The following is a 27,064-nucleotide window of genomic DNA, read 5'->3' on the forward strand; positions in this document are numbered from 1 at the left end:
AAGGGTTTGCCGTTATTTAATGATTCACAAGTCAGCCACAAAAGCCTAACAAACCTGAACTCCTACTTAACATTGTCTTGATGCAACAAGAAAAGTCTCTTAATCGAGGATGTCCCTTGTGAAGTGATGAAGAGGGGGAAACAGATGCTGAGTTAGTCTTACCCAACAATCTGAATAAAACAAAATGCTAGTGAATCAGGCGTCTGGTCCCATTCCTCAGTGTAGGCTAAGATCCCAACTACACTTCTAGCTTTTGGTTTGTGGATGCAAGACAAGAGTGAGGTTAAATCCCTTAAAAATTGTAATTATAATAAAAATTCATGTATAACAAATAGGTTGACAAACTAAGATCAATGTGAAATTCGTTTTCAACAAAATACATTTACTAGAGTCAGACACTCCCTTTCCGGTTTGCTTTATTCCCTGGAATTGGCTAGAGCACTGTATGTCTCCAACTTGCCTGGTTGTAAGAATAATTGAGACATGCAGATTCTGTGGTTAAAGCAGAAACGGAAAGTCTTTAGTTTCACGAGTTCCTGGGGTGATTCTCAGGGCTTGGAGAAACATCACGGTAACTCTGAAAGGTTTTATTTAAAATGAGATATATGTATATATTATAGAAAAAGGAAGGGGCAGGGATCCTCCGTCTCATGGAAACCATGGAGTCATTGTGTTTGTTAGACTGGAGGAAGGTAAGCCGCAGAAGTCTACCAGGCCTGACACAAGACGACGCAAGAATAGAACACAACTCACCCACTGGGGCAGAGAAAAAACCCCTTTCCCTGTCGTCCTGGACACACAGCTGAATTACCTTTCCCAGCCTCCTTTGCAATCAGGTGGGACTGCAGGATTGGGTTCTGGCCAATAGTATCACACACTACTTCCAGGTTTGACCCTTTAAAAAAAACACCTTTCATGCTCCCTCACTTTCTCCCTCTCTCTCCATCTGCCAGTGGAATGCAATGAAGGACAAGGTTCTAGAAAATGACAAAGCCACAAGATGGAAGATGCCTAAAGGACTGTGTGGACCTGAGGCCCCTCCTTCACCATGCACCAATCTGCACTGTAAAGTGTGATGCGAATAACGGACTTGTTAGCATTAACCTCCTGGGATTTGGGGCCTGTGTGTCACAACAGTTAGTCTACCCTAACACACACCATAACTTCCCTGCACCTCTCCATTTTATCCTGTTCCCAGCCTACTCAATGGACTTCAGGGTCAGGTAAACACAGACAAGCTGGGAAATGAGCCCCAAGCAGCGCCACAGCCGTGTCAGGATCTTATCTCAAACTCACAGGCAACGACTCTCCCTTAGAAAAAGGCTCTTACATTTTAAGTATCATTTGGTGCAAAGCCCAAAAGAAAAGGAAAAAAAAAAAATGAATAGCTTTTGGAATTCATTATAAAGGTGTTTTCCTCCTACCATATTTGTGAACTGTTTAAGAACAAAGACTGAGGGGGGCCTGGGTGGCTCAGTGGGTAAAGCAACTGCCTTCGGCTCAGGTCATGATCCCAGAGTCCTGGAATCGAGCCCCGTGTCAGGTTCCTTGCTCAGTAGGGAGCCTGCTTCCCCCTCTCCCTCCGCCTACTGCTCTGCCTGCTTGTGCTCTCTCTCTTTCCAACAAATAAAAAAAAAATTTTTTTTAAAGAACAAAGGATGATTTTTATCCATTTTGTGTATCCCTTGTGCTCAGTGCTTGTTAAATTCAATTATACTTTGTTGTTACTGTCAAGAATGGAGGGAACATATTATTTATTAAAATTACAGCAAGAGCCAGATATCTTGTTAGGCACTTAACATGTGTTAGTTCACTTCTCAATTCACCACAAGTAAAACAATGTATTATGTATAATACATTATATGTAATAGTATCTATATGCATTATGAAGACTATCTTACATTAGTGCATCATTATCCCCATTTTATGGAAGGGAAAACTGACGTTCAATAAAATTAATTGAAGCGATGATACATAGTTACGTAGAATCAGCTTCAGCTTCCGGGCTCGGGCAAGGCTAAGCTCATCTTGGTCCTGCTACTAGCTCTGTAACTAGTTTTGCAACCCTGGACTTCTATTTTCTTATCTGTGAAAATGGGGATAATGCCATGCAAACAGAGATTTCTTTAAAGAGACATGAGACATAAAATTATTAAAAAATTGCTTCACATAAAGAAGGCACTGGTAGAGAAACTTAAGGATCATTTCAGCCAAGATAAACCATTTCCAAGAAGGAAGAGGTACTGGATCTCACCTCTAAAACAAACTGCCAAGCAAGAGCCAACGGAAGAGCCAGTAAAGGGAAATGCAACCACTTACCTCTTGGGAGAACGGTCCTGTCTCTGTCCACTAAATGGATGAAACAAAAAATGCATAAAAGGCTTCCAGCTACGGGGTTGGCCAGAAAGGGCATAAAGGATGCAAGAAAGAAAGTGAGGCTGTGAATCCTCAAATGTATTTTTTTCCCTGTTATTTTTGGAGGAGAGCCGACGAAAACAGGAAGGGATCTGGAAAGTTGACAAAAGTCATTATTCTCCACAAATTACTTTAACCTTGCCTCATCAGTGACCTTCACACTACCCCTGGTTTAATGACATTTATTTCAACAGTAGCTGTTTTCACTATTAAACAGAGATGCAGAACACAAGATAATACGACTAAATCACTCTTGTAAATATTTAATATCATCGCCTTTCTTTTTTTCCTTTTAACAAATCACTATCAAAGCTGAGCACATAATAGAAAACACATTTATTTATTCTATCCTGGAAAAAAGCTTAGTGCTCATGCATTTTATCTATCTAGTTCTCCAAATGACTTTGACACTTGAGAGCCCTTGTGATCAAAGCAGTCTAAAGGAAGGTGGTTTGGGAACAATTTAAGAACTGATTTCATGTGTTGATCAACAGCCCCCAAAAACGCCTCGTGGAAAGGTACTAAACTTAATCCATCACACCCATGGCAAACCCTAAAGTAGAAAATTACTATTTTTTTGAAAGATTTTATTTATTTATTTAACAGAGAGAGACACAGTGAGAGAGGGAACACAAGCATCGGGAGTGGGAGAGGGAGAAGCAGGCTTCCCGCCGAGCAGGGAACCCGATGTGGGGCTCGATCCCAGGACCCTGGAATCATGACCAAGCTGAAGGCAGACACTTAATGACTGAGCCACCCAGGCACCCAGAAAACTATTTTAAAAAGAAAACAAAGCGGGGGTTGCCTGGGTGACTCAGTTGGTGGAACATCAGACTCCTGGTTTTGGCTCAGGATCCTGGGATGAGACCCACTCTTGGCTCTGCGCTGAACAGGGAGTCTGCTTGTTTCCCTCTGTCCCTACCCCAGAGCACGCACACGCTCTCTCTCTCTCTCAAATAAATAAATCTTAAAACAACAACAACAAGGAAGGGATGATACTGGCTTAGAGATAAATAGATTCCTACTTGAGAAAAAATGAATTTTCCTTTTTAGTTAAAAAAATTGTAAACAAAATTACAAAACTATCCTTAATGGAAGAAAAGAAGTGGAAAAAATCATTAAGTAACAGTTCGAAAATTAGTCCCAAGTGTATTTCCGTACAGACATCTCTTGGAAACTGGCAATAGGCGAAAGGAAAAGAAAAAAACAAGCGGGTGTAAAGGCTTTCTAAAGTCATCTTGGCATTTGTCACCCTCTTACTCTAAGCCAGAAAGTTGTACAAAGAGTCTAAAATCCTGGAAGTCAGAGCAATTTACTGACAGTGTCAAAGCAGGGTTGCCTGGGTCCTTGGGGCAGTTACATATTTAAGAGCCATCCTTGTTTAGAATGCTCACACCCCACTATTTGCGGGACCTTTCGGACACTGCATTAGCAATAATGAGTGCAGCAGCCCGTGGGGGGATCTATAACAAATACCGTCATGCAGTGATGGTGACAAGAAGTTGGTCGCATCTTAGAGGCAGCTTGGTGGGAGAGAAAAGAAAACAGCATCGGGAGTTAGAAGGTCTGGGTCTGACACCAACAACACGGCAAATTATCAGTGTGGCAACAGGCAGGACCCTTCTGCCGCCTCAGCATATGTTTTGTCATCCACAAAATCACAGTGGGGTGGATTAAAGGAATTCTAAGTTCCCTTTCAGCTCTGAAATTATATGCTCCAAAACTCTGGGGAAGTAGATCAGCATTTTTTATAAACTAGCTCTTAACCAAATGCATTTGTTTTCTTCATGGCTCACGTAGTTTCATCAAAGGAACTTAACGAAATCCCTTAGCTCTCTGTGCACACAAAAAGAGCAAACACATCCATCTAACACCTAAAGAGCACATTGGCTTTATCGGGAATACTTTTTTTTTTAAACTTTATTTATTTATTTGACACAAAGAGACAGAAAGAGAGGGAACACAAGCAGGGGGAGTGGGAGAGGGAGAAGCAGGCTTCCCGCTGAGCAGGGAGCCCAAGGTGGGGCTCAATCCCAGGACCCTGGGATCATGCCCTGAGCTGAAGGCAGATGCTTAACAACTGAGCCACCCAGGTGCCCCCTGGGATTAATTTTTCTACGAGTAGTATGGGAGGCTCTCAAGGAAGAGGCCAACAGTTCCCTCTTGCAATGGAAGTGCCCAAAGACCTCCCACTGAAAGTAAAATGGAATCACAGGAAACTTGGATCTGTCCATGCTTCTGAACTCTGCTAAGAGTTGCTAACTAGCCCAGCGATTTCTAATGCCCATCCAACAAGCATTCACCGAGTCCTTTCTACCACGAGGCAGGCAGTATTATAGGTGCGGACATACCACAGTCATGAATACACGTACCTTACTTATGTGGAGCGTATGTTCTTGTGGACTACTAACTCCTTCACGTTGCATGGTCATTTTAATTTGCAGAGCACTTCACCTGCATGATATCAGTTACTATCCAGAACGAACCCACCAAGTACGCATTGTACAGGCAAAGACGTGGAAAGTTAAAAAGATTAATTTGTTCCAAGTTCCCAGATCTATGGCGATACTGATGAGATGTATTTATTACGATGTTGATAAATAATGTTTGTTGCTAATGTTTGTGATAACTAATGTCTTTTTAATGTCAGATCCAAGCTCAAACATAAGCCTTTTATACACATTGTCTCAGTCGTTCCCAGCCACGCTATGAAGTAGGTAGTATTATTGTTCCCATTTTACTTATTAGGATAATAAGGCTTAACAAGGCTGTATACCTCGTAAATGTCAAGCATTAACATCAGTGCTCTGATCTGTCCCGTTTTCTCCTCTAGCATCCCAAACTAGTCTTCTGACACGTATCTCAGGGCTCTTTGTATACCAAATGTTGACCCTGCATTAGAGTTATTCACACCAGGATATCCGGTGTTCGAGGCTCAACTTCCACCTGGATCAATTAGTTTAGAACTGGGAATGTCACCCATCCCATAACAATTTTGGCCAAGACATTCGTAAATGGTCATTAGTGGTCACTTGGTTCAACTAGTTTAGAACTGGGAATGTCACCCATCCCATAACCAATTTTGGCAAAGACATTTGTAAATGGTCATTAGTGGTCACTTGGGGAGGGTCTGGCTGGCTCAGCAAACTGTGTCTCCATAACCAGATTAATAGCCCAGGCGAATGGCCCACAACAGATGACCAATGGCAGCCACTTCATGCGGAAAAGACAGCACAGAAATAGGACAAAGGCCTCTGCCTTGCAGTGAGAGAGCCCACAAAATCCTTAGTTGAGCCAATGATTTCTAAACACAGTACAAGTCATTTTTTCTGGGAAGAATGTCTTCTACCTATGTGTTCACTATCTGGGGAAAAAAAAAGGCATCGATAGTCAAATTCTCAGAGCAATTGGATGAATGGTCTTAGCAATAAACTGATAACCACAAGGACTGTTCACAAGCTCCAAATTTCAAAGCAAATAAAACTTAAAGTTCCCAGTAATTTTCTTCTCTTGTGCTGAGATCAGCCCTTCCTGGAGTGAAGCAGGCCATTTATCAGGAACGTTGTTTACACACAGTGGATAGAGATCCGTTGGAGTACTTAGGTAATACAAACTGGAAGAGTGTTAACAAGACTTGTGTCTTTAAAACTGCAGTTGTTTTAACATCTGTGTTATGCATTTTACCAGGAAGCAGTAATTTCCCTATTGAAACTAATCCATCCAAAAAACTATTCCCAATCAAAACAGAAAATGCAGTTACAAAGATTCTTGAGTAAAGCCAATCCAAAAGCCTCTTTCAAATTCTAGAGACACGACAACTTATAATATTAGACTTGGAAAAGACTCGAGAATTATCTTGTCCCAAGTTTTTCAACTGAACACCAGTTTTAATTCTAGCTATCCTCATCCAAAATGTAAATTATAAAAAAAAAAAAAATTCCACATCAAATAAATTTGGGTAACATTGAAAACTACATTTTCTTTCTCAACAATGTATAACTTTCATTGTCATAACAAAGGCTCTTAGAAGTCCTATGGTCCAAAAAAAATTTGTTGCATTTTGTCTTCAACCTATGTTTTGAGAACTTATTTTTCTCAGTGCTTTTTTTTTTCTTGGAATATTATTAGCATTTCTCAAAATTCTTTAAAGAAGTTGGCAATCTGGCTGAACACACTGTATAATATCAGATTCTGAAAGATGACAAAACCTCCCCAAATACACACGCGCTGATATTTTTCCTTGGGGTTATTTTGAAATCAGGTGAAGCACTAGTTTTAAAGAAATTTAACACTTAAAACGTGTCTAGTTCCTCTAGACTTAAACAATAAGCAAGTGATTAGTGTTTGATTGACCACAGTCCTCCTATCAACTGATTAACAACACACAAGTCACTTGAGACAAGATAGTACACTACAAAACTCACATTATAAAGATGATGTTCAGAGATCTCACCAAGAATTGGAAAATGTGTTTTTTCAATGCATATTTTAAACCATTCAGCAATTCTTTTTTTTAAAATATTTTATTTATTTGTTACTTATTTATTTGAGCGAGAGGGAACAAGTAGGGGGAGAAGAGAGAGAGAAATGGACAAGCAGACTCTGTCTGCACTGAACACAGAGCCAGATGCAGGGCTCAATCTCACAACCCTGAGATCACTACTTGAGCCGAAATCAAGAGCCACACACCTAACCGACTCCACCACCCAGGTGCCCCACTGTTTAGTAATTCTTCTTTTTTTTTTTTTTAAGATTTTATTTATTTATTTATTTATTTGACAGAGAGAGAAAGAGAGAGAGACAGACAGCGAGAGAGGGAACACAGGCAGGGAGAGCGGGAGAAGCACAAGCAGGCTTCCCACCCAGCAGGGAGCCCCATATGGGCTCTGATCCCAGAACCCTGGGACCATGACCTGAACTGAAGGCAGCCACTTAACGACTGAGTCACTCAGGTGCCCTCCCCCACCCCCGCCCGGCCCCCATTTTGTAATTCTTAAGAGCAGCAAGGTGCAACTGATCATAGTAACACACTTAATTCAGCTTAAGAAAATGGGTTAAGAGATTTTCCTACCTCTGTTTGTTGTCTAACACCCAAGTTATTTTGTTTTGAGAGAATTATAATACAAACACATCTACACCCAATACTATTTGAGGTTTGAGATCTAGTTCCAGATAGTATCAAGCCAAAGAACTGACTCTCATTTCAATAATGGATCCGCAGGCATTTGCAAGACACAGTCATTAGCTTATCTTTAAGTAAATATTTTGATTGTCAGACAGCTCGTTGCAAACAAGGATCTTTTCCAAACACTCCCGATGCATCCAAGACCACTTGCACACTTATTTAATAATCTGCGCCTGTGCTAAAATACGGAATCATCCTAAGGAAGTCGAAACCCAGAAAAAGCATGTTCTGCAGGCTCTTCATTCAAAAGGGCTCCAGAACATGCGGACCCCGCTGTCTTTCATCAGTGCGCTACATTACCAAAACGCTTAGGAAGTGAGCTATTACACACCATCATCCCTCCTCACCGCTATCACAGAAAATCACACACTCACAAAACAGCATTAATTGTCAGAATTAGCAACCATTTAAAAGGCAGCTGTTCTTTCACTCTTAAATAGGCTCCAGATTTCAGATCCTCTCCCTGTATGGGTCCCTGATCTCTTGCTCTTACACACACGCACACACACACAATGGACCCCTAGCCAAGTGCATTTAAAAAAAAAAATTTTTTTCCTAAATTCAAAGAACACAAGAAAATATTATTTATTAAGCAGTATTTTCCACCCCAGTACTTGCCATCATTGTTACCATCAGCTGACAAGCTTTCAACCCGCAGGGAAGCACTTGCGACAGCTCTAGGTGAAAGGGCTCTGATTTTGGCAGCGGAGGGAAAAAAAGAGCAGTATCTCTTTAAGAGTCAACAGTAAATTAACTTGCCCCAAAGAGTGAAATAATTAGCAGTTAGTAGCTTATTAAAAGGATGGCAAAGGCCAAGCTGCCATCTGGGATCTCCAGTTTCTTGTGATTGTTATTATGTCAAGACGTGCAAGCTGCATTAGCTTTCATGTCACCGCGCCTGCCCTTCCTTCACACGTAAATTTTAATGAAAGATGCCGCACTTTTAAAAATCAGATGTCCATCAAAAAGTGTTATTAGTCTGGCTTTTTACAAAGCATATGGTCCTTTCTACCTCTGCTGTTCTATTAGCCACTAATGCCTTAGGAAAAAAAGAAAAGAAAAGCCCAATGATATCAATTAGATGTTCTCTTTGTGCAGAAGGAAATCCGAGTGCCATCAAAGACAGAGCAAAGCTACACACCTCCCCGAATGACAACATTCGTGACTCTGTTGACACACAATAAAAACCACAATTGCCTTCCTTTCTCACAAGTCTAGCCTTTCTTCATGAAAATGAAAGCACTCTGGAGCCTGCCTGCTGATTGATTACTACATGGATATGCACAGCTTTGGAGTGGAGAATACTATATTAAAAATAAGTGACGGAAAGTAGCAGGACAGAACCTTATGGGGGGGATGGGCACTGACAGGGGCGTATACAGGTTAAATATTTAAGCGTACTCTTGAGTGTGGACTTACATATTCTACGCCGTGTGTGCTCTCTCCCAATAAGTGAGCGAATGAAAAAATGAAAAATTCTGCTTGTTCACCCGCAAAGAATATCCTCTTCCCTGCATCAGAGAATTTAAAGGGTGGTTGATTTGAATTCAAGTATTACCTGACAGTTTCCCTTCAAGATACATTCATAAAATTGATTCTAAAACTCCAGATATATTAATATGCTGAACACTGAATTTATTTAAAACTTTAGGACGAGAGGTAGCTGTTATATCCGAAAGCCATTTTCATACTGCTGTGGACCGTCACCAAGGTGTCGGAGGCCCGGCCCATGTCTGCATAGCCAGCCCTGTGTACTCAGCACCTGGACCTGGCCCAGCACATCGTTGGCTCTCTGTCAGTATTTGCCGAATGGTGAATAAACATCACTTTTCTGATGTTAGAGCAGACAAAACGCTAAATTCAGAGGCATGGCTCCCTGGACTGTATTCTTTTCAGTATACTACATATGGAAGCCACATGTGAGAACACAATTCAACCATGATAAACCTGTAAATACGTATGTGGAGAAATTATACCTATACCCAGATACACTACACTGCCCTGCACACCGGAGAAATAGTCCATGACGTGTACAAGCCCAAGCACGCAAGGCAACACATTTGCTTGTTTTCTTATTAAATGTTTTTTTCCACCACGTTACCCTTCTGGATTCTCTCTTTATAAATGAGATGTGGCATAAGCATGTCACAATTTAATTCGAAAGATCCTTTACTTGTCGGTGCTATCAAAGTTAAGTTTATATGGGTCTACCTAGAGATCCACAGTTGAAAATTATCCATCCTCTAAGATCAACCAACTTTGTTTGATTAAAGGCTATACAAGCAAAACACTATTCACGTTCAAAGAGAAAGTGTTTTATGATATATATATATACACACAGATACAAAATCTGTGCATAACTGATTAATCCAAATTGATAATTGAGATGGAAATAAGCATGTTGCTTGGAAATCTGAGCAATATTTTCCTTGATGTGGTCGATTGGAATTTAATGAAACATCCCATTGATCCATCACACATTTTACTAATAAATCTGCTCACATTAACATTAAAAAAAAAAAAACTCCAAGAAAACTGTTCTAAAAAAAAAGTCTTCACTGTCCAATGAAAATTTCTAAAGAAGGAAATTTAAAATAAACACTTCATATTTTTAAAGCACAATTTCAAAGACATCAATGTCAAAAACATGGAGTTGCTAAAATCAGGCAATTTTACTTCTATGTTGAAAATAAATCTATTTTCCCCCGCAGACTTTCAAAACATTAGAAGGGGGGAAAAGAGGCATGGAAAACAGGCTTCTTTAAAAAAACAAAGTGATTTTATTCATTGTCAAGAGGACAGATCACTGGTAGATGAGAAACAGATGAGACAAGAGATGGAAATGTAATATTGCCCCTATTTTATTATAATTAGATATTTATAGAGCACAGATGAGTTTATTTTCATAATTAGTAGCTGGCATTGCATTTACTAATTTGCATAAACAGTTGGCTATCAAAACAGTAACTTCTTTGCGGGGCTTTCTGGTCCTAGCAGGGACAAGAGAGGGCTCAACTCCTCAAATCAGCTTTCTTAATGTTATTACCAGCAAAATACAGTCTATATGGAATCACATTCGAGTTCATGTAGCTTGATTATCTCCTTCCAGTTTGGCCAATATTGATTAGTTCAGGACTGGAAGGCAAATGATCAAATCTACATGGGGAAAAATACATGCAAATAAGTTGAAAGAGATCTTTAAGTTCTGACAGATTAAAGTAGATCTTAGGGTCAACACTATCTAGTCCAGTAATAAAGCGTTCTGTAAAGCAATAGGAAAAAGAAAGTAAATGCCACCCTCCACTGCCCTCGTGATTTAAAAATCATGAAACTTCTTGTTCATTGTTGCAGTCTGTTACCTCTCTTCCTGGTCATTCTCAGCATTTGTCATACCCTCCACAAGCATGCCTACCCTACTTTACAAAACCAACTTCACCCAACACGTGGATCGGGCTCCCTGGCAGTAGTGCTAAGGGTAGGAAAGTTTCCTGCTCCCTGACCACTGCCATAGGCAAAGAGAAATTGAATCAAGGATGCTGCCAATGACTGCTTCCTACCATTGAGGCATTCACTGAGAAATCTTACTCCTTCTTCCTCAAGCCAAAGGTCAAAAGCTTATAGCTTGTGGCCTACGGTGTGTTCATACATACATACATATACACATATGTACATAAAACAAAAGATGCCATAAACTTATATTTTTAGAAAATCCACTTCTGGCTTTTCTTGAGGATCTAGGGACACAAGGCATGCATTCTTTGTGGCAGCAATTAGCTGGAGCAGAGCAGAGCCTGCTGCCCTTGATGGGATGTGTGCTCCCAGTTTGCCATGGTCCTCACCACTCTTTGTTGGTGATCTTACACCAGGACTTTTCTTACACGGGATCTGCTCCTTGATGACACTTATCAGGCCCCTGTTGACACTGAGTCCACAACATCTACCCCAGGTTCAGTTTCAAGGAAAAATATTTGATCACCTAACCAAGGATGGACAATCCCTAAGTCAATAGGAAAAAGAGGTAGAAGCTAAAACACAATCAACATTTAAACAAAGACTGTCAAAATCAGGTCCAAAAAGCTGACCAAGGCGGTTTGCTGTGTACCTCCTCCAGTCAGCCACTTCCTGGTAGTCACATTGGCTTTTGGCTCAGGGCAGCCCAAAGGCCTCCCGAATGTGGCGATGACCATCACAGCCTATACATACTCGCATATATCCCACTCTGTCTCGTAGATTTCACGTCATGACTCTTTCCACTCTGCTCTCACTGCTTTGCCGCTCAGCTTTAAAGAATGACAAGATCTGAGGCTTTCTTTCCTCTGACAACCTCCTAAGAATAAATCCAAAGACTTTTCCTGCTTTTATTCTGATACAATTAATCTGTGACCATTTCCCTCTATCATTTGCACACACAGGGCCAAGAGAAGGCCTGGGTGAGGAGAGAAGTGGAACCACAACATTTGGCCTCACTCTATGACCCACTGGGGCTTCTTGGCTCAGGCGGTGGCAAGGCTGAGGAGGCCAGTGATAGGGACACAGGTTGGTGTACAATTCTGGACCAAATAAGGAGCTAAGTACAGTGTGGGTAACAGAAATGACCAAGATGCAGCCTCTGTCCTGTAGGGAGAGGCTGCCGGAAACACACGAGTAAATTGGATTGAAGGCACTTTGGCACAGGAACTCCATAACAGAAGCACAAAGTCTGCCACACCTAGGAGGCTTGGCTTTAAAGCATGATTAAGGAGAGGAAGGGTATTCCAAGGACATTCAAGAAAGAGGGCAGAGCCCGGGCCAAAGACTAAAGGCGGGAACCCATAATGTAAATTCAGGCAGAGTGAGCTGTTGACTTCAGGAGACACGGGGGCCGGCAGGGGTGAGAGTGGGGAGTGGAAAATATTATAGAAAATAAAGCTGGGGAGGCACATTGACAATTATACAATGAGAATCCTTCAAACGCTTTTGAACAGATGAGCTACATGATCCGATTTAATTTTAATTTTGCTTTATTTTCACTTTTAGGAAGATGATTGACAGCAGACTAAGAAGGATTAGAGATTTGGAGTCCCTTCCACATGCACCCTACAATGCTACACACATCTGGACATTAACAAATGAATATGTTTGCCTTCCACATCCTTGCCCATCTGGCAGAGCGGAGTGGTCCAGCTCCCCAATAACTCTAATAGAAAATATTAGAGAGATACATGAAGTGCGAGCTCACCTCCGAATGCAGCACTCAAAGACAGACAGCATCAACTAGGAAAGGAAATCTTCGTGTGATTTCAATGGGCAGAATAAAGGTGAGGAGGAGTGGTTACCGGGGAGAGAAAGAGAATAAGTAACGCCAGCGGAAGAGGAAAGGTCCAGGAAGGTTTCCCAGTACCCTATTTGGCAACAATTTTGCATCTAAGGTTAATAGGAGAGAAGGTTAAAGGTACACAAGGCCATCTTAGGGACGACTTTGAAAGTGAGACAGCTAATCCCACATCCCAGGTGGAGGACAACAAAGGTAAGCAGTTCTCAGTTACTGGACAGCCTGGAAGGGGCAGGAGGACGAAATGAGGCTTGGGCAAAAATAAAACAAGGGCTACCTGGGAACTGAACGAGGGTGTTGACAGTAGAGATGCATGAGAATTCCAGAGGAGATTCTCAGTAAGATCTCTCAACTGATCACCCAGGACACAGTAAAGTTCAGGAAGGATAGAATGGGATTCCTGGTTTTCAAGTCTGGGTGATGAGGAAGACCGAGGCACCATGAACGAAAATAGGGACATCACAAAGGGAGGCTCATATGAAGGTTGACTTCAGACATACTGGGGTCACAGTAGTGAAATATTTATAGGGACCTGTGTTACAGAGAATGCAAAGTGGCAGGCTGGAACCTGAGACAGGTCCGTACCAGGAACGCACTTGGGAGGGACATCCGTGGAAGGCATCCTCGGATCTAAGACAGGCTGTAGGAACAGAGGTTAGGGGCCCAGATTCTGAGTTTCATTTCCACTTAGTAGCCAACTGACATAAGCAAACTTAGCTCTCTGAGCCTTGTACTTCTCCATAAAGCCGCAGTAACACCATCACCTACCTTATACAACAGGTGTGGGGATTAAGGACAATAAGGCATAGAAAGCACAGGGCACAGTTGCTGGTACAAAGGACATGCTCATAGGTAGCAGCAGTAGCCAGAGAAAGAAAAGAAGGTACCCATGTGCAAAAGCAAGGAAGATCTATCTTACAGGACGGTTTAGGGGATTACGGAGAGAAAAGGAGAGATTTGGAGGCGTGGGAAGGGAAGAAGACAGGAAGACTCCCTCTCGTGTATTCTCGCAGAAGCCAGTGAGAAGAGGGGCAGAGGACACATAGTTACATGCTTCAGAAGGGCTGAGTCCCGGGAAAGGACTGGCGGCTTTGCCTCTGAGGCGATCTCTGGCAGCCTCTGGCTGAACGAAGCAGAGAAGCGGAAGGGGCAGACGTAGATGTATGCTTGCACTCATACTTCCTCTTCCTCTTCTCCCTTTCCCACCTCCTTTCCAAAGGCTCCAAGCTCATAATGGGGTAAGGGTTCCCCGTGACAAATTTCTGAAAATGAGCCCACCTGTGATTAGTGTAAAAAGAATAGGCAATCAGCTGACTCTAAGGTGGAAAGAACCAAACTGCTTCCAAGGTAACCATACATAACTTTAAAAATCCAGAAAAGCATAAAACTCAAAAGAGAGATGGCCCGTTCATAGACCCGAGTCAGATCAGCACGTTCACTGAGCTGTCAGCCCCTTCCTTCTTCAACATCCTCATGCCAGAATTCGCATTTCCTACTCCTGTGATTTGCCAGTCTTTGCAGCAAGCGGCGGTGCACAGCTCCACGGAGATAGGGCTGGAGAGTGAGGAGGGAACAGAAGAGAACCGGACGCAGATTCGTATCCATAATTTATCAATTCAACTCTCCCTTCGCTGCTGCCCAGCTAATCCAACGTGAGCTGGTGAGCCGTGTTCTTGGGCTCGGGTCTGACAGCTCTGACTGAGTGAAGGAGTGAGCTGTGCTCCCCCCAAAGGTGTGACGCCGAAAGCCCCATCAGAGCCCTGGAGCAACGCCCCCCCCCCCCCCCCCCGCTCTGTGCCTCTCTTTTCCCCTGCCCACCTGGCAAAGGTAGACTTTGGAAGTGACAATCCAGTGTCACCTTTCTCCATGTTCTTCCGACGGAATGCGCTGTCATTCCTGTGTCCTTCCACAGCTCCGGTCCCACCCTTCTTAGCCCATTGCCCCCCATCAGGACATTTCTACTCCCCCAAATGCGGGAAACACAGAAGATAAAACAGCAATACATACGTATCCCCCAAATTTCACATTAAATTTCAAGCAATACACCAATCCTCTCCCCTTTCTTATCATCCTTCCCTCACAGATGTTGGTCTCGATTCCAGGTGTCTCGAGGAATGGAAACAACAGCATGACATCTCACGTCTCCCCTGTTCCTCTGAACACTGACTGGGAGAGAATCTCAGACAATTCCACATTTAAGTGAAATAGTTCTGCATAACTACTTTCGGAGTCCCCCGTTTCTGCTAGAAGTAGCACGTCATAATGGATAAGTCCCATCCTAGATTCAGAGGGAGGCAGGCCAACTCAGAATGAACCCCAACCACCGAACATGGAGTGCAAGGAAGGGAAATGATAGCATCGGCTTTTTATTTATTTATTTGTTTACTTGTTGTTAAAAGCACTCAGTTATAATCTGGACTGTATTCATCAGAATCGACAATTCCCCTTGGAGGCATGAATATTGCAGAAGGCAGATTGATAGTTATAATGAGAAAAATAAAATCATCTCTACCTTTACTTCTACCTACAGAAATGAAGTGGAAGGTCCAGTTAAGTAGAGGAAGCATGGTGTCCACCACGGAGGCGGTGAGAGAAAGAGAGAGAGAGAGAGAGGGAGAGCAGGGAGAGAAAAACATCAGCACACTGCAGACACACAAATAAATAGAACAGACACCACAAAAACTCACAACAGTAAAGGCAACAGCACTACAATATCTTGAGAAAGCAGCACAAGACAAATGCACAATGTGAAGCCTAAACAAGCCAAAACAGCTTTGCCAGCTGACCTCACCAGCTTCACGCTGAAGCTTTTCCCATTTGCTTCTTCCCAGGCCCATCCTTAGAAACATGATCAAGTCTGCATGCAAGAGCACTGGGCAGCCACATGTATGTGAAACTGAACACACTTCACCGACGTAAACTTGGTTTGGGAAAGTCTCCACAAAGCCAAGTTCTCCGGTGGCATTTTCCCACCGTTATGTAACATGAGTCACGGCGACCAAGAGTGTCACATACATGTACAAGTGGTGCACACATACAACACAGGTAAGTATTCCTGGACACACTTTCAGGCATCAGAAACCAATGCTGGAGATTCAGTGGGAACCAGAGAGAAATCTTTCTTTCGTGGTGAAGGAAGAGGGGCAGAAAAGCAGCGGAGGTGGGAAGCAGAGTTGGCTTCTCGGGCAATCGTCACAGGGCAAGAACAGAGAAGGGAGTGGGATGGGGAAAACATGAGTGGAGGGGGATACAGTCCAAGAAACGTCCCCAAAACAGATTAAACTGCAAGTTGCAACTTAAAAACTTAGAGACACTGACCACCCAGAAGAATTCTGCATCCTTTCTTGGAAATCTCTTTAACGAGGAATTCATGGTATCTGCTGTGTCTGTCATTCTTTTATTGCTTAAAGACTCTATTTCTAAAAAGTGCTGGACTTAGCCCAGAGCATGCATACATGGGTATGTGCGAATTCTCTACTCAGGTACACATCATGCTGGGGGCCCAAGAGAAACTGAGGAGGGGGTGGGAGAGTGGGGGGAGGTAGATAATACAGATTCTCCACATTGTTGTTCAGAGCAGTGTGGGGACTGAGCTATGTGGGAACTTGCTGTCAAAGTCAGGCCAAACAGACTCCAGTAATTCAAAGGGCCTGGGGCATCCTGGTTTGCAGAGAAGTGCTTAACTTTCCCAAACTCCCAGACACCAGGTTGACATCAAGGGCATCCTCTCTACTCATATGTACTTCATAGTTAGCTGCTGTCAGCAGATAACTTCCCTCATCCTCAGACAAGGATAATGAGGCTTTATCCCGCTCCCTTCCAGAGCTCCATCTAACACTGCCAAACTCACCGGACCTCCTATCTCCAGCTCTGTTCTTTGACACTTACTCTATCCCAGACCATATCTTCATTGAAAGTCGAGTCCACATCGCAGATTTTGGCTGAGCTCCGGAGGATTCAGTTCTACTGGGAAGGTGTGCTTCCTCGTTACACTGTCTTGTCAAGTCAGGATGCCCTCAACTGCCCATCACCACAGCTCCCTGGACATCATAATCAAACTTCTCTCAGCCCTGGGTGGTTTGTTGATCTGAGCATACTCCCCTTTATGGCAACACCAACTGATGGGTCCAGTGTAATTGAACAGGGAAGGAGAGTGACCCTTCAGGACTGCCCCACCCTCCTCAAGATATCAAGAAAAACCAGACAACATAGATGGACCCCACCTTGCCCTTTTCTTTGGTCCTCCAAAAGAGGCACCAGAGTCCCATGTGTTTTTTGCAAAGAAACAGATAAGAGAAATTGAAGTACAGTCTTTGGGTGTCAGGGCAAGGCAGGTAGACCAATCTGGCAATCATCCCAAGGCTCAGAAGAAACACAATAGTAGCAATTGAACAGTGAAGGAAAAGACAATTTTAAGTAGGCTCAGTTCTCAAATCCTGATTTAGGCTGATGATGTGGAAAATTTTTATTTAGGAGAAAAAGGCTTCATTCACAGCCCACCCTGTGCTTAGCTGAGCTGAATTTCCTGCACAGCTCATTCCCTGCATATTTGAATATTTTAGGTTGCAGATGCTGAATTTACAGATCTTTATATGCAGTTTTCTTCAGGGTGTATAATGAGTTAGAATCCTGCCATGAAGATATTAGCATGTTCTTTGGGTGGTTTTTGCTTTTATATAAAACTGAAAACAGTCAAACCCCCAAGGGCTTCCTTTGACCATGTGGGGCTGAAAGTCATTACAATGGGCAATGGGATGGAGGGGAAGACAAAAAGCAAACCTTTACTCAGAGTGAAAATCAGGGAGAAGCCCAGCTCCTCTCCTCCAACCACAGGGCCCCAGCATGGGGCCTGGGGAGGAGCAGGAGGAAGTTAACCGCTCTGCTGCTCGGAAATTAGCTCCATTCACCCCCATTATCGACGCCGTCATGCCTTGTTTCATGCTTCTCTCCTGGAGGCAGCCCGGCAGGGCCAGCACCCGGATGACAAATGGTGGTGCAGAATGGACAAGCCAAGGGGATGATGGGGACAGGAAACCAAGATGCATCGGGAATGGTACCCCCCACCCCAGGGTGGCCTGCTGCCAGCCTGGCCCACAGCGGGAGGGACAGGCAGCAAATGGCCCGCCAGCGACAATGAGGCTCTGAGCGGCCAGCCAGAGGCACGAAGGCAAGCAATTCGGGGCAGCTGCGATGTTGCGAGCACCAAGCACCTACCTTGTTCGCTCATCATGAGATGGGAGAGGCCTTGAGGAGGGAAAAGAGGACGGAAGGGGTGAGGAGGGGAAGGGAAAGGAAAAAAGAAAGAAGACAAAGTTAAAATTCTCAACGCAATGCAATCAGCTCTTAGTCGTCAAGTGGAAGGAGCGGCAGGCCTTCACACACACTCAGGAGCACACACCGCGGCTGAGAAGCCGGGCAGCACAGCGGCGGCCCTCCGTTGGAGGACAGCCTTTTGTTGGCTGGACTGCTCAGGGCCTCCGCATGAGAGCCCTCCTCTCACCACACTGCTCTATGTGATGCTTAGGTTTGAAAATAAATCTATTAAAGATTAGGTCCCTCGGGAAGGAGACTCAAGAGGTGAGGCCAAGCACATCTCCTTCTTTCTTTTAAATGGCTTTTTGCAGTAATACATGGTCACTGTAGCAACACTGGAAAATTCAGAAAAGAGAAAAGAAAAATCTGTTGTAAGCCCACCATCCAGAGGTTCCTGCCCAATTTTATTTTTTAGGTACTGTATTCTCTTCTCCAAAAATGGAATCATGCTGGACATATTAAATGAGTTCGTGCTTTCAAGGGCTTCTCAGACAACCCGAAACTACTTCCCCCTCTCACCTGTGTCTTAGCCCAGGGACAACCACACCCCTGCCTTCCATGGCCTCCGTCCCCCTCCCCCACCATCTCCTCTCAGAAGGTCTCTCGCCCTTGATCAGGGAGACTGAGCCCAGCACTGAATGGGTTAAAGAAGGTACACAAAGTCCCGGTGAACAAACAGCACAACCTCTGGCTATGTTCTTAAGGAAGTCAAACAAGGCTATTAAGAGCTCATTATTTCAGGGGAAGTAAGCTCTGATAAATATATTAAAAGAAAAGATTTCCAACCAGTATCCGCAAGCACCAGTTTACTCTCCCATTGCTTTTATTATTTTGACAAACTCCAGGTCACCCCAGAGAACCTTTACCCAGAGTGAAATTCAGGGATATACAGGATTAATAAAGGAGAAAAAAAAATCTCTGAAGTATAGAAATCCCCAAATGTTTTTGGAGATTACAAGAGATTTAGAAAAGTAATCAGAGGAAAATATGGGTCAAGCAACTGACTTTTAAAAAGATCAATGATATATTAAATACATAGATACAAGTGCTGTAAATGTCATGGAATCTAGTTTTTAAACAAATTTCATTAAACTATAATCATATTTTAAATGCACATTTCTGGCATTCATTTCTCCAGGCCCTGGATTAATACTGACTGAGGAATGGAATCATGCAAAAGTAAGTCGTTCTCATGATTTGTTGAGTTTAAAAAAAATTTTTTGGCCCTTTTTGGGAAAAGACGATAAGGAGAAAGAAAGGGCCCTACCTTTGGCTAAGAGAAACCTCAGCAGTGTCACTATTCCTCCAATGCCTGGTATTTCTGGACCAAGCCAGAGCCCTCAGCATGCAGATCAAGAGCACTAAAGGGGAGAGGCGGAGGTAGCCAGGTAGGGTGTATGGAAAGATGGCTAATTCACAGGAGGGTTGTAAGAATTAAGAAATGAGAAGAAGAAGATCCCAGGAGATACCTAAGAGTAAAAGAAGGGGTTAAAAATGAAAAGAAAATAATACTGTATTATATATTTGCAAGTTGCTAAGAAAGTACAGTTTAAATGTTCTCACCACAAAAAACAAACAAATAAAAAAACGGGGATTCTATGACAGGATGGAGTGGTAAACACTCTGGTGGTAATTGTTCTGCAGAATTTAAATGTATGAAATCAACATCTTGTATACCTTAAACCTACGCAGTTATACATCAATTCTATCTACATACAGCTGGGGGGGGGGTAGTTTACATTTTTTTTTCAAATTCAAAAATGAAAGGACAAACATTTCATACTTAAAATGAAAGATGTTTAACAGCTCAGAGAAGGAGAAGCGGTATAGCCTTTTCCTTTTTTGATTCAAATAGAGATTTCAAAAAATGTACTGAATGAAGAGTAAACAGGACATTTGGCCTAAGGGGTATGAAAGCCCTGGAGAAGGGGAGCCCCGTGTAGGGGCTGCATGTGTTTCTTTAAAGCCGTGTTTCCCAAAGTGTGTTGCACTGACCACCTACATCAACAACCTGAGGATGTTTACTAACAGTGAAGATCCTGGGCCCCAACTGAGGAATCTAATAACTTAGAATCTTGGGGAAGAGTTTGGGGAAGGATCTGAATTTTAAGCAAGTTGCCCAAGTGATTCCCATGCTCACTAGAACTTGAGTTGCATATAAATCAAATTTTGGTAGATTAAATTGTATGATAAATGCACTAAGAGGAATTGGTTAATGGAACCTTGTAGTGGATCCTTGTGTAAAAGAAGGAAAACTTTTTAAATGCAAATAACCCACCACCTGTGTTTTTTAAATTCAAATATGTACTTATCTGGCTTTATTAAGCTACATATGTAGTTGCAGTATTGCAACTCCAATGTTCGTAATCTTCAACTTATGAGAATCTTAAATAGAAATATTGGCATTCTCTGCCAAGAATGCAGATCTGGGATCCCGATGTTAAAACTGGTTTTGCAGGCAATGAAGCAAAATCGACAAGAAACGGGAAGGTGGAAGGGAGAAACGATGCAACCATAATATGGCTCAAGTTTTGCTTTTGGAGAAGGAATTTTATTCCACTTTCAAGAGCTTTTTCATCAGTATCTTCTCTAGTCCGAATCTATCCTCAAAACTTACAGAATTAAGAACTGGAAGTCAAGAATTCCAGAGTATGTAGGTCTATTCTGAAATTGTTTCTGTCCCCTTCTATCTCCAGACACTCCTCCCTGCTGTTGAAAATCACAGGCCCTCCCTCCAAATGAATGGAAGAAGCAACAATCCACCAACCACATGATTCAAGCACCTGCCATATGCAAAGACTGGATGAGGTAGTGGAGATACAGAAAGTACGGTAGATGGTCACTAATCTCTAGGAATTTGGAGTCTAAGTGGGAAGATGTTATGTGTTTATATTTGCATAAGCATGCATATGGTATATATTACTGGCACCTAAGAGTGAAGTATAGGGGTTAAGATCAAGGACTTTAGAGCCAGATTTGAATCCTACTGCTGTGACCGCAGTAAAATTGCTCAACATCTCTGCACCTTGATTTCCCTATCTGCAAAATCTGGATAACTACAATGCCGAATTCATAGGTTGTCCTGGGGATTAAATAAGTGAATATACATACAACTGGGCCTGTACATGGTAAGGGCTTTACAAGGATTATTATTGTTATTTTTATTATGTCATAAAAACACACTGATGTGTGGGCCAACAGCGGGCACAATGCCTGACACACAGTTGGTGCTCAGTACCTGTTTGGTGACTGAATGAGGAATGAATGAATGAATGGGTCATTAATACATGTCAGATGATGAATTCAGGCAATTAAGACCACAGGACTCTAAGGAGGGCCCTGGATGTATAGGAAAGGCTTTTGGAGGAAAGTGAGATTTGAAACAGATACTGGAAGATGGTTTAGGATTTAGAGAGATGGAGGACACTCCAGGTAACACCACCAGCTCCCAGGACCACAGAGTGAATTTGTAAGGACTTCCCTGTTCAGTGTTCCCAGAGCACCTAGAACACTGCCAGGCACATGGTAGGCGTGTGATACATGCTATTCAAATAATAACGGACACACATAAACAGTTCATATAAGGAAGAAATGAAAGGTGATCTTAAGGATGAGAGGAAGAACCACTGTAGGAAGGCCTTGAATTTCAAGGCTAAGGAAAATGGACTCGATCTTACAGCTGATGGGACACAGTGAGGGTTCATGGGCAGGGGAATGACCCAGGGAAAATGATGTTGAGGAAGATTGCTTTGGCAATGGTGCGGACAGGATAGATGAGAGGGAAAAGAGGCAGAGGCAGAAAGATCAGTCACAGGCAGAGGGTCTAGATTAGAATCATGGTAGTGGGGAAGAAAAGGAAAAAGAGGATCCAACAGGCTTTGGGTGACCGATGAGATGCTTCAGGGGAGGCGTGGATGGGAGGCTGAGTGAACATTGTCAGAAACAGGAAGGGGGGGTGGGGTGGGAGATGAACGGGGGGGGCAAGGGCAATGATGAGCTCTGGTTTAGGCACGGTGAGTTGAGGAAACAGAAGAATCACTCAAGCAAAAATGTCTACGATATATTTTTAAATGTGGGACTAATGTCTGTGAGAAAGTCAGGATAAGTATCAGGATGTATTACAGCCCCTTCATAAAAGAAGGTAAGTCAATGAACCCTCTAAGAAAAAGGGGCTCGAGGACTGAGTCTTAACTGGGAGAGATGGGACAAGTATTAAGGTATTTTGGAGGTTCTTTTTTTCCCACCGTATTCAACATTAAAATAAAATTTTATATTCAAAAAAGAAAAAGGAACTATATGGCTTTCAAATATAGATACAGAAAATAATGCTCAAAAAATCTTAACTGAGAAGGATATAATTAGTAAGGGAAAAAAAGGAATCTATGCTGGGTGTGTGTTATCTGTGTGGCTGATGAAGAAGGGGGAAGAAGGAAGATTGGCCTTCCCATCAACCTCAGAAACAGAGGGTCAGCCGCAGCCCTCTGGACTACACAGCCGGCCCTGGGACTAGCATCTGGCTGGGTCTGGAGTTTGACATTTATTCTGGGTGTGATGCTCAAGAGAAGAATGGCCTGGAACAGGGAATCAGGGAAGCAAAAGGGACAACATCTTTCACAACAGTCTCACCATGGGCTCTGGATTGGAACAGATCCTCAACTAAGACTCAAAAGCCAGCTCCATAAAAGTCCACCTACTGGAGGAGGGTAGGGAACAGGAGGTAGACTCGGATGAGCCTTTGACAGGTGGGATATTGAGAACTGCCAACACTGAATTCCTGTGGAACTATAATGCCTTAAAAAAAAATTACCAAAAATTTGAAAGCAATGGACGTGTCCATCTAAATGTCACGCCCTGACAGAATGCTGCCCTAGCTAGATCCAGGGACCATTCTGGATCCCAACAAGCTGTCTGCTATGTATACCCGTCCCCTCACTCTTTCTAGTGCTTTATTCCACCCTTCTTGTGCCTACCTTCCTCTGTGCACAGGTTCTCAGGGCAGATGTAAGGACAAGAGAAAAAGATTGCCAGTAGGTAAGATATACAAAATTGAAACTGCCTTAGAACAGACTGCAAATCATATGTAAATTATATGCAAAATATACGTATGGCCCTCTAAACTCTGCTACATCCTTTGGGAAAATCCCCATGGAGATAGCAGCTTTTGCAGCTTGGGAGAATGGAAATGGCTATGAAAGCAAAGTCATTTGTAAGCAGCTGTGGCCATCATGAAGCCTGTCATGAGAATGACTGATACAGAGAATAGAAACCATTTACTGAAACAGGCAAGAGGAAGACGCAGTGTTCAGGAACCAGGCCAGAAGTTGAAGGCCTTCATAATTTAAGCTAATACTGTTTCCCCCTCAAACCTATAATATCCCACCCACCTCAGATGATTTTCAATCCATCCTACTTTCCTTCATTTTCCCTGAGTAAGCAGGGAATTATTTCAAGGGAAGAAGGAAGTCATTCATGGGGTTAAAAAAAAAAAGATTCAGGGAAAAAAAAAAAAAGGCAAGTTATCTCTGCCAAGACTTTTCTTTCATTCACTTTCAGGGTAACTTTTATCCCCGTTTAAAATCCACATATATCATCTCTTTTTCCATACTGAAGTAGAGAAATTAAATGTCACTAATTGCTACAAGTGCCAAGTGCTAACGTTGAATTCTTATGAAGCCACAAGGACTTTTTAAAAGAGTAATTACATAAAATCAGAAGGTAATAGAAACATTCATTGATATTTCCAGAGGAACTAAGGAGATCGTGAAGGTGGTAGGGGGTGGTACCTAACGAAGAGAAGCCACAAGTGACTGTGCTATAAGCTGACTGGGAATTTGGAAAAGAAGGAGAAAGAAGAAATTCACATGTTAACATTTTAAGCACTTAAAAGAGGAAATTTGGTGATCTTGGGGAAAAGAATAATGACAGCCCCTAATATTTGTTAATGGTTCATATAGACAAGGCACAGCTATATGTCATCTCATTAAATATAACTCTATAAGAAAGGCATTGCTATGATTTTTATTTTACAGGTAAGGAAACCAAGGCCTAGAACCAAAGTCACACTAATTAGTGCAGGGTGAAGTGAGGATTCTAAGCCAGCAGATGGACTCTCCAGACGGTGATGATAACCATAACACTAGCTACCCGGCCTCCTTCAGTGCTGGTGGAGAAAGGAGGAGACATGTCTTGGAGAATTCAGCAGCAGAAAATAGTGCCTGGATACTAACTCAACTTCATTTATGACTCTGGTCCAGCATGATATAAGGAACACTGCGGGGAGTCCTTTTAAAAGGCCACTATCTCCCTCTCCCTAAGCCCCACCCCAAGAGTCTACTAAAACGTGAAGCTTTTCCTTTGGAGGCATTTCTTAGGGTTATTAAGCCATATCCCCTTATTAAAATGCAAATCTGAACATGAGACACACTTGGGGTCCCCAGCCATTGACCCCGCTCCACATGTGATGTCATCAGAAAGCCAAACTAAAGATCTTCCTTCAAAGACAGGGGCAGCATGGGGACTCGTATGTACAGGAAGGACAGTGACATTAAGTCACAGGTTGAGGAAGCCTGCCACTGTGTATAGGAGAAAGGACTCAGGAGACAGGGAAGGACAGGGGAGAGGAACATTTAAAGGAAGAGCAGGTCTGAAAGAAACCTCCATCTGCTTCCATAACTGTGCCCAAGACCAGCCCTTCCCTGGGCAATTCCCTGACCTTCGTCATGGACTTCAGTGTCCTTGTTCTATCAGGGCTTCACTAGTAGCTTGTATCAGAACTTAGGCCTGCTCAACATTCTGATGAGTCACCTGGCAAAAAACATTAATTGGCATGTGTCTGGATGTTGTGATGAACTAAAGCTGAAAAGAATAACTAATTTGTTAGATAATAAAATCAGGGTCCAAAAGGATACGAGCAGGCAAAAGTGAGATTGAAAGGGACAAATGTAAATTCTGACACTTAAGCATAATCCCCCACTTCTCCTCAAAATAAAAAGAAGACAATAGTGTTACCTCTTCTCAACATGGAATGTACCAAACCTAGGGTTTTGGTTCAGAGAATGGTGCCATACACTAGGAAGGATGTTGACAAGGTAAAATGTGTCCAAAGGAGAAGAAAATCAGGGAGTCCAGAAGCACGCCACATGCAGAATGGCTGCAGGAACTGCCACACACAGCCTAAACTAGAACAAGCTAGAAAAAGACACAAGAACTTCCTTCAAGTATTTTTAAAGTTGAACATGCAAGATATGGGAGCAAGCATATTTGGCCAGAACACAGGGTCAAGTAATAGGGGAAGCCTCATGTGCCAGAAATGTGGTAGAAGAGAGGCAGAGTAGGGTTTTTGGAGATAAACTACCAAGAATCCATTCCAACTCAAAGACACTATGCCTTTATGAACCAAGATGATCTCCAACGAGGCCAAGAAACTGTTGGGTTGAATCATACCCAACTGGTAATTGACTGCTTTTGGCCTATAAAAGTGACTATTTTAAATGGTTCAAACTAATAACTCTCAGGTCACCACCCAGAATCAAAAAGGTAGAGACTAAACAAAGCTTCTGTCAATCACCTAACAGCGATCTGAGCACTTGGGACAATCACCTATTTACATATATGTTTCTGGCTTTCCCATGAGCCTTGAACAGTACTGGGGATGAACTGAATAGTTGGATTGATGACAAAGGGATCCTGTGCTTAACTCTCCAAGGCAGGAGCCACCCAGTCCCAGCTCCTGGATTTGCCCTTCCATGATGCCACTGTGTGCCTTTCTCACCACTAAGCCCTTTGTAGGATATAACTATACTAGTGCACTCACTGTTTGCCTCTGGACCAACTTTGTTCCTACAGCCTGGTGGCTGGACTGAATAGAAAGTATTTTTTCCAGTGTCACTCATGAATCACCAATAGCCCCTGCATGGTATAACCATAGGGTTGAGGAAAATATGCAGCACCTTCCCAACCTATTCCATCTCTTGGGGGGTGGGGAGGTGGGTTGGGGTTTCCTTGTGCATGAATACAATAGAAAGAAGAGAAAGGGAGGCAGTCATGCTTATCACCCTAAGGGTTAAAAGATCAGGGACTGTGGCTTTTAGAAAAGACTCTTCCCAAAGGAGAAGTTCTTACACTCCAACTGTCATGAACTTCTCTAAAACTGCTCTTTATTCATAAATGACATGAAGCTAGAAGGGCAGCTGATGTGCTAGATGAAAGAACCATACCCTAACAGATCATGGTGTGTTGGGTTTTAAAAATCCAGGGCCAAATTGAACAAAATCAAAGAATGATCCAACTAAGTCAAATAAACCATTGCACAGTGTAGGAAGGGGAGAAAAATGGTTTAGCAGCAGTGCACAAAAAATAGTCAAGGGGCACCTGAGTGGCTCAGTCATCAAGCATCTGCCTTGGGCTCAGGTCATGATCCCAGGGTCCTGGGATCGAGCCCCACATCGGGCTCCCTGCTCAGCAGAGAGTCTGCTTCTCCCTCTACCTCTCCCTCTACCCCTCCCCTCAACTCATTCTCCTTCATAAAAATAAAAATCTGAAAAAAACAAATAGTCAAGATCTTCAACGACTTTAGTTCAACATCATGCTATAGTCATTAAAATAATAAGGAAAAGTATTTGGTGCCACCATTAATAGAGGTAGGAAGTCTAGAAAAGGGGAGCAGTGGGATCACTCTATAATGAACTGGCTGGGATATGTCCATAATACTGTTTGTGGTATGGGCATGCTTCATTGGAAAGGATGCAAAAAAAATTTTTTTTTTTTTTTTTTTTTTTTTTTTTTTTTTTTTTCAGAAAACAATGACCTGGATGAAAGAACTTAAAACCCTTGTATGAGAA

The 27,064-nt window shown here is 42.7% G+C and overlaps 1 protein-coding gene across 4 annotated transcripts in view; it reads right to left on the reverse strand.

Annotated features, from left to right (window-relative positions):
* Window positions 1-27,064, reverse strand: part of NRXN3 (neurexin 3) — a gene marked incomplete at both ends in the record, with an annotated part of 1,490,367 nt that overhangs the window by 1,420,891 nt on the left and 42,412 nt on the right. For all 4 annotated transcript variants that reach the window (XM_080809449.1, XM_080809437.1, XM_080809438.1 and 1 more), the window contains one exon: window positions 18,126-18,155. In XM_080809449.1, the coding sequence (XP_080665575.1) occupies window positions 18,126-18,155 (30 nt within the window). The remainder of the gene's footprint in view (window positions 1-18,125; window positions 18,156-27,064) is intronic.

This window comes from Martes martes, assembly GCF_963455335.1.
Source record: "Martes martes genome assembly, chromosome: 7".
NCBI classification, from domain to species: domain Eukaryota; kingdom Metazoa; phylum Chordata; class Mammalia; order Carnivora; family Mustelidae; genus Martes; species Martes martes.